The 8,984-nt window shown below is 44.8% G+C and overlaps 1 protein-coding gene across 1 annotated transcript in view; it reads left to right on the top strand.

Annotated features, from left to right (window-relative positions):
* Panx1 (pannexin 1) overlaps positions 1–8,984 on the top strand; it is a gene marked incomplete at its 5' end in the record, with an annotated part of 42,988 nt that continues 34,004 nt past the window's right edge. The window contains 1 exon segment of the mRNA XM_005379682.2: positions 1–202. Within this exon segment, the coding sequence (XP_005379739.1) occupies positions 22–202 (181 nt within the window).

Below are 8,984 nucleotides of genomic sequence, written 5' to 3'. Positions count from 1 at the left end.
CTGGGCCTTCGGGCCGCAGCCATGGCCATCGCCCACCTGGCCACGGAGTACGTGTTCTCGGACTTCCTGCTGAAGGAGCCCGGCGAGCCCAAGTTCAAGGGGCTGCGGCTGGAGCTGGCCGTGGACAAGATGGCCACGTGCATCGCCGTGGGGCTGCCGCTGCTGCTCATCTCGCTGGCCTTCGCGCAGGAGATCTCCATGGGTGAGGCCGGGAGCACGGGCGCTGGGGGCGCGGCGCCGGGGCTGTCCTGCCCGGCAGAGGTGACTGTGGCCCCTTGGCCAGGACGTGCTCAGAGGTGTGAAGGGCACGAAGTTGGGAAGAGAGTGTGGCCCCATTTTTGAGTCTCTTTTGCATCGTTGGTACCCTGTGAACGTCATTACTTCTCAGTTCTTTTGTCCCCGTTGTCCCACGGATTGAACTGTGGCGTAGAGCTCTAGTCTCCTGCTTGGAACTGTTGCCCTCGCCACCAGGTTTGCCGAGAACACCTGTGTCCCCATTTTTCAAGCCTTGTCCAAGTGTTTGCCCATTCAGCTACAGTTTTGTACCGGAGAAGTTCCTGGGTGGCTGCATGGAGAATGTGAAGCCAAGTGCTCTATGGAAAAGGTCCCACTTCATCTTGTTTTTGATACTTGCTTTAGTTTTCAAGGGTTGTAATGGGAAGTAACTGCACTTGACAGGAATTAGATCCTCCCTGTTACCCCTTATTGCGAATGTGATGTGAATACCCTTCGTGTAAATTCTCGTTTCATCATAACAGTTCTGTGAGGTTCTGTTTGGTCGTTTGGGAAGGATCACATCAGCTGTCCTGACTTTCAGCACAGGAGTGGAGTGTGCCTGAATCAACAGGAAGGTAGTATAGGAGGCTAGAACTGTTCTGGAGGTGGGGCCAAGAGAGGCCAGTGAGGCTAGACCACTGGTCCTTTTAGAGGCCGAGTGCCCAGACTGCAACCCCAAACCCACTTACTTGTCACGGAGTGCCAACATTGCCCCTATTGCGCTGTTATCCAATGCTTGGCTGCTGGAGGGATGCTGGGGCGATTTGGCTTGCGTGCCAACAGAGGACTCTGTGTGCCTGCAGTGGCAGGAGTGCCATAGGTTTGCCACCGCTGGGCTAGACTCTGGGGAAAGCTTGTATCAGTGCATGGATGGGAGTTGGATAAGAAGAGGTGAGACCATTTCCTAGACTTTGAGATGGCAGATAAAGTTGCATACTCCTGGAAAAGGAGAGGTAGAGATCCCCAAACGAAGGCAGGAAGGTTAGTCAGGATTTCTGGGATCTGAGAGCACGTGTGGGCTCAGCAGGTCAGGACAGCCCTACAGCAGCACAGACTGATAGTCGCAAGCGTAAGGAGAGGACAGACTGGTTGAAAACAGCACTTAATAATAGCTAGATAGTGACACGCAGGGTCCAGGTGTAAAGAAGGGGAGAGGGTGAAGCTAGCAAGGGGCTGGATGGACATCACTGAGATCTTGTACATGAATGGTGCCAACAATGGAAGAAAAAATTATTTCTGAGAGATCAGGGAACAGTAAAGGTGCATAGATTTTAACAGGCCACAGAGGATAGAGACTAAATGTGTTGCAAAGGTTGTAGGCCTGAGTGAGTGGAGAATGGAGGTGTTGTTGGTGGAAATAATGAAGCTGAGGGAACAGTTACGAAGAAAAAGGTGAGGAGTTTGACTTTATTATCTGCAGCACAAAGTTGTTCAGTTTTGACAGGCGGTTGCCAAGTAGTTGTGGAAAGTAGGTTTGTATTTTTTGTGGTGCTTGGGAGGCATAGTCATTGGGGTTTCCTTTTGCCTTCTAAATGACAGGGCACTGAGGCTTCCAACTGAAAGGAAAACCACCAAATTACATGGGTCTGGAGGTAAATCTCTCCTTTCAGCAAACGCTGAGTACTGGCTGTGTGCTGAACAAGTGCCAGACACCACAGACCCAGAAATTAGCATAGTCCCCTGTCATGGACACCTGGTTGGGGCAGAGAGGCAGGAAGGAGGAACTGATGACTCTCCGTGGCCAAAGTCCAGCTCCACTCTAGGGTACCTACTGGAGGGACACCTGAGGTATCTCCACCAGCGGTGCCTTAGATATCTCCACAGTGATGGTTGGGAGGCAGTTTGACAGCTCAGGAGTGAGTTTACCCAGCAAGGGTCTGAGGTCTTGTTGTGTGTACAGCACTGTTGTGCTTTGAGGGGATGTGAGAATTGGAGACATGATCCTGTCCCTGCCCTGTGGGACTTCACTCCCAGGTGAGCACTAGAATGAATCTGCCAGCAAGTAACATCTTTCACCAGTGTTTGATTCACTGTCAAGACAGGTGTTGAACTCTGAGCATTGGCAAGGTAAAGGTTGGCAGGCTCCTGGGAAAAGAACTGCCAGGCAGATCTCTATGTCTTCTAAAGTACTTGGGCTCCAGGGGCAAGACAGTCATGTGAGATGCCGCAGACAGGACCAGGAGAAGCCTGTCAGATAGAGTGTACATTTAGATCAAACCAGGGGAAAGGAGGGAGGAAGTACATAAATTGATACACAGAGTTGGTGTAGTGAGATCTGTCATGCAATATTTAAATTTGTGTAATTTAGCTGTATGCCCTTGGACAAAACCAAAAAAAGAAATAGAACCATAATAACGACAGAGTAGAGTAATTTAAGTGGATGAGGCAGTTTGCCCAGCACATTGGTCATTGAATGTAGAAGTGTGAGACAGGCTGCAAACTCCAAGGCTTCCTCCCTGTCCTGATAACTACAGTCTACCCCTCTGGTGTGTGGCATACTCTCGTTGTTGTACTTTACATCTTGCATATGGCTGCCTTATCTACAAATAATTAATCTTTTATTGAACCCTGGTAGCTAGATCATGGCTGTAGAAGCCCCTCTGCAGACATTTGTTGAATGAAAGAAAGATGATAGCTTTGGGGATCATCAGATAGTTACTCAGCCAAGTGTGAATGGTGCTGGTCTTTAGATGTCAGATACACTCAAGACATGAAATCTGTCCCTAGGGAGAGTGATCCAGCAGAAAAGTTAGATACACGGCCCTCCCAGCATAAGATTCACAGGACCTGAGAGGCATCAGAGGTACTGTATGTGCTAAAATCTGTGCACTGGAAGGCAGGAAAGGGGTTTCTTCTGACGGAGCAGTGAGAAGTCAGAGCAGAGAAGAGCTGGAGCTGCACTCTAAGGCATGATCCCAGGGGTGTGGGACTACAGGAGCTGAAGTGGAGATGTGTGAGACAGTGTGGGGCTATCCGAGCTGGAGGGCTCAGTCATAGAGACAGGTGGGAGTCAAAGTCAGTACACAGGTGCTATAAGACAGTGGGTACAGGAACTGTCCTTGCTGTCTAATTTGTATTGGTGTGTAGGCATAAAATTAGAAATGAGGAAATCATCTATAATCATTAGACATCTCTTTTCCACTTAAGTTGAGAAGCTAGTATATATAAGTTAATCAGTTGTGACTGAAATCATCACCCCAAGGGGGCTCACTCTGGCCCCTTTACCTTTGCAGCAGCTCACACAAACCCAGTGTGGTGGGAGGGGATGTGGCGCCTCCTAGGCTGGTGAGGATCAAGTTGGGCACAGACAGCAGAGGGCACTCTGGATTACTGATCTTGCTCTGCCCATGGGTTGTAGGTCATTACAGAAGCCATGTGCTGTAGAGGGGCAGAATGGACTTGGTGCTGTGCTCAAAGTAGAAGGCATGTCTGGTGACTTTGACAGTAGCCTGGGGCCATGGCAGCTCCTGAGTCCTGGTCAGCACTTTGAAGATGTGAATTATAGGTAGAAACACTCCTGAGGGACTGACTAGGAGATGTTCTTAACTTCTGAGTTGTGGCTGGCATTTTGAAGCCTTACTGTAAGCTACTAACTGTTGGATTGGAAATAAGGACTCGAATGTGTACCTGTCCTGGTTAGGCCTGATGTGTCTACTTAGCTTTTCCAAAATTCTGTGGGCCCCACTCCCTACAGGACAGGATTCAGTCAGGTGTGTGTATGGGTAGATCCAATTACATATAACTGGACACTTCAGAAGACAGCTTAAATTGTGACTCAGCTAGAAAGGCTCTGTGATGGGGACAGAAGGAAGAGTCAGCACTGACTGCATCTCACCAGCCCTCCCTTTCCCCTTTCCGATCTTTGTGTCGTGTCTCCCACCCACCAAGTGCTCAGAGGAACTTAGGAAAGGAGGAGCCAGAGCACACTGGGGACCTCTCTTGGGTCCTCCTTGAGAGGGTGGCTGCCTGAGGGAAAGGAAGAGGAGATCCAGGCTCTGGTTCCAGTCAGGTATCCTCTGCTAATAGCAGTGCTGTCCTGTGTGTCAAGACAGTTGTGCTTCTGCCCAGATCCCTGCCTTGATAAAGGATGTATAGGGTGCATATCGTCATGGGAGGGAGGCAAGTTGTCCCACTGGACTTAGAAGTTTAGGTTATACGGTAAATATCTCAAATTCCTTTTTGTGATATTTTTGTGGGAAAATGAGTATTCCAAATGCTGAAGGGCTTCCTGTGGAAGAAGGAAGGGTATGATTCTGTTTAGCTCAGGTACCACCTGTCTTGACACCTTTCTGGAGGCTATAAGAGGCAGGGTCCTATGTCATGGGAGGCCCTTCCTTTCTAACACATCTGTGCCAAGTGCCTCTAGAAGTGCAGCATTTTGATGGAAAGAGAAGTTTCAGCAAAGCTGAGTGACAGCCTAGTTTAGAATGTAAGCATAATTGCACTGTGTAACCTTCAAGCTCTGACATTTGAGGAGTATCTGTCTACATTCTGAAGAAATGAATTCCCTAAGTTGCTACTGTTAAGCTTTAATGTCACCGCCAACTTATATGGTGAAACCCTAAACCCCAAAATGATATGTGAAGAAGGAGCCTTTCAGAGGTAGATTTCAATGAGGCCATGAGAGTGGAACCCCACTCCTACCCCCGCCCCGCAAGGTGGGATTTGTGCCCTTTTATGAAGAGGAAGACACAGCTCTCTCCACTACATGATGGTGTGGAAAGGAATATGAGTATTCAGCAAGAAAGTGGCCAACTGCAAGGCAGGAGTAGTCCTGACCAGACATTAATTATATTGTTGCCTTGATTGGGGGCTTCCCAGACTCTAGCACTGTGAGAAAATAAATGTGTATTGCTTAAGCCACCCACATTGTAGTATTTTTTTTGTTTTGTTTTGTTTGTTTTTTGTTTTTTGTTTTTTTCTGGTACTGGGAATCAAACTCATGACCTTGCGCCTGGCCAGGCAGGCGCTGTGCTGTTGAGCTAAATCCCCAGCCCCCACATTGTAGTATTTTGTTGTGTATAATAGGCTGAGCAGATTAAGACAAAGCTTCTAATGGACTAGACTGAATGAGATTTATGATCTTGGGTCTTTTGACAGATGACCGGTGGTGCCCTGGAGTTAGGACAGTGCAGGGCCTAAACCCACAGCATTTTGCTTTGCTTCTCTGATTCCCAAACCTGGCAAGTAGCTTTGGAATAGGAGCACCCAGGGCTCCCGCTATGATGCCTCTTGGCCCCAGAAATGGCTCGCTGGACCAGATGAGCAGTGGGAGCAGGCGGGTAATGTTTGGGGAAAGAACATCTGGTCTGCCGGGAATCTTGCTTCCCCTGCTACTCTTTCCCACTGCCTACCAGTAGACAGCGGCGTTTCTAGGCACAGAGTTCTGCTCTTTTGCAATTGTGACCATAGGCATGGGCTGGCCCCAGAGCCAAGAAACAGAATGGCAGCTGCTTCTAGAACTGTTTGCTTACAGTTCCCCTTGTGTGTCTTGTAACTGAGTCTGCAGCTGGTAGCTGAAGTCACTTTCTCTGTTGGGACTGAATTTAAGCATATCTTTGGGAATATCCTCAGACTATTTTTCAGCATATACCATCTGGCAAAGCTGACTGATTCTTTTCAGGGCTGTCTGAAGAGTGGGATAATAGTTCAGGTCTCCTATTACAGCGTGACCTCAACTTACTCAGAACCAAAGCCCCAAGAGAGGACACATGCTGTCCAGCGAAGGCTGCTGTCACATAGGTCTTTTATCTTGTTAATATCTTCATTGTGTTTTTAGTGTACAAGTAGTACCTAGATGTATTCTTATGGTAAGGGATTTATAAACCTCCTATAACACTTGCTAGAAGAAACAACAGTAGACACTTTGTGTAATCTTGCCATACCCTTTTTCTGTGTTAATATAGTTATTGTATAACTTATGTAATAGTTTATTTATAAGGAAAATAAGCATATAACTTATTTGTAAAGAAATGGAGTCATGCCATAGTAGTTTGCTTTTCCTCATTTGACATCTTTCCAGGTTTCTACTCTTACATACTGTCTGTACGTAAAACTGCACATAAGCTTCCCTCCTGCTGACGTTGAAGGGAAAGGAAATGAGAACAGGATCAGTTTCCAGAAAGATGAAATCATTTTCCAGGACGGCTTTGTATTCTTGAGTTCCTATTTCAAGTTAGTACAAATAAACAGCACCCTGTGCTCTGTCAGTTTAGGTTCCCCATTCATGTAAGATGCAATTATCAGCAGTTTTTTTGATGGATTCTCATTTTAAGGAAAGAAATGACCAGTTTCAGGAGTACAGTTGCAACTTTTATTTGAACTTCCTGATACATACTCTCATAATCTGCTGTAAGTTTCCCTGCTGACACAAGTTAGGTAATTACTTGTATAATTAATAGTTGAATGCTGTCTCCCCACCAGGCTATAAACTCACTTGAGGGCAGGGACCATCTCTTAAATTAGGCATTCAGTAAGTATGTGTAAACAAGCAGTGAACAGGAACATCAGTAGAATTTTAGAATTTTGGGATATGTACTGTTGTTCTCTCTAATAGGAATTTTGTGTGTATTCAAAGAGTTGATATTTTTAAACAGTTCCATCAAAAGCATTTGAAAACTCTGTGCAGTCTCATTGAAGCCAATTAGAATAATGTCATAGACCAAGAATTACGAAATAACATAATAAACATTTAATAATGATGAAAAGCAATTTAATAACATACTAGGGCCCCTGAAAAAGAAAACGTTTGTAATATCAGAATTCAGTAACCTTTGAATTTTGTTTATAGTAAGTTTTGTTAAGAAAAGGTTTTTTGACGAAACTGTACACAGTTTAATTTTTTCAATTCCATTAGTGTGCTTTGACTTGACAGAGCCCATTCTTAGAGCAGATTAACGTCCATTTATTTTTTCCTAACCATATTTAATCATTTTATTTAACGTTTACCACATCAATCTGTTTTGATTTCTTGGTGGAATGTTAAGACGAGAATTTCTCTATTGTTATTTATTGCAGACTCAGTCCTGATTGATCTGTGATTTCCTTATCATACAGTCCACTCATAGATAAATGAGCCTAGAGCTGTTTTTATTGTTTTGCATGTAGAGCTATTCATTTTTATAAAAGTACCTGACTGGGGCTGGAAATACAGCTCAGCAGCACAAGCGCCTGCCTGGCAAGCATAAGGTCCTGAGTTCGATTCTTGGTACCAAAGAAAAAAAATACCTGATTATGCCATTATTGCTCTTATGCTGGTTTTTCTAGATGTGAGGAGATGCCCAAGTATAAGGAGCAGTTTTATATGCCTGTGTATTTATTTAAATACATTTAATCAGTCACCATCAATCAATATTGGAACCATGAATGAGGAAACTGAAGTTCAACAATTACAGTGACTAACATGCCTGCCACTGATTACCACATCTTTTTAGGAAATTAATTCCTCACAGTGTGCTACATATTTAAAAACTGCTGAATTATAGGAGGAGGTCCATTATCAGCAGGATCCTTATGGGAAACTTGTCAGATTATCTGAACTGTTGGGCATTTTTTTTTTGATAGTTCTGAGGAATACTGTATTTCTATACTCTGAAGTGTCATTAAGTTTACTCCCTTTTCATATTCTCTTCTTGCTATTACTGGTATAGGATCTCCAAATAATATAGGGGCAATATTATAAGTCCCAACCTGCTAGATATATGATATGATGAGTTTATTTTCCCTGAATTCATTCAAAAGAATGAATTCTAAGGAACAGCAGAGATTAAGAGTAGGGAAAATTTATTGGAGAAAAGGAATGGGGAATAGGAGTAGCTCCTGAAGACAGGAGGGGTCCTGAATGGGTTGTCAATGAGCCCACTTTTCTAAGAAAGTTTTATAGAGCAAAATCATGAAATGGGTACAACGTGTGTCAAAACAGAGATCAACCAGAAGATTGCAACGTAGCTGCTTAGGTAATATTGATCCATTGGGGAAACAAGTCACGTGACAAGTGTACATGGATGATGTCATTAACGTTGGTTGATAATCTATAGCTTTAGTCTTGGTAGTCTTTTATTTTTTTTTGTCTTTTTGAGACAGGGTTCACTGTGCAGTTCAGGCAAGCCTTGAACTCACTTTGTAGCGCAGGCTGTCCTCGAACTTACAGTGATCCTACTGCCTCAGCCTCCTGTAGTCTTAGTCTTAGTGAATAGGAGAAGATGCCCCACCCCTAAAGAGATAATGGTTTATTTATATGGGAAATCTCAAAAGGATGGTACCAATAATCTCAGACTTCCATATCCCTTAGGGAAGGGTGTAAATCTGGCCACTATGATTTTAATTTTCTTCAGATGAGCATCCAGCCATAGCTTTCATGTGTTCTCAACTTCTGTACCAACTGCCTTGAGGGCCTAGCCCAGTCTGATTGCCTATAATATTTCTGCCTAACTTAGTTGCTAGTTACTTTTCTTGTTGCTGACATCCAAAGTTAAAGGCAGAAAGGTTTACTTAGCTCACAGTGTGTAGAGGTTTCAGTCCATAACCAGTGGACTCCAAGGCCGGGTGGCTTCACAGAGGAGAGCAGTTCGTGGTGGGCAGAAGCCTGCAAAAGCAGTGAGAGAGTAGAGACCATCCTTTCTGTCCCTTATGTTATATCCAGTCTACTGGGATTAGGGTGGTGCCAATCCAGTCAGTGGACTGATTTAGTAATCATGCAACCTTAGTCC

This window comes from Chinchilla lanigera, unplaced genomic scaffold (genome assembly GCF_000276665.1).
Source record: "Chinchilla lanigera isolate Chin_1 unplaced genomic scaffold, ChiLan1.0 scaffold00013, whole genome shotgun sequence".
Lineage (NCBI taxonomy): Eukaryota > Metazoa > Chordata > Mammalia > Rodentia > Chinchillidae > Chinchilla > Chinchilla lanigera.
This window is presented reverse-complemented; position numbering and strand designations above follow the sequence as displayed.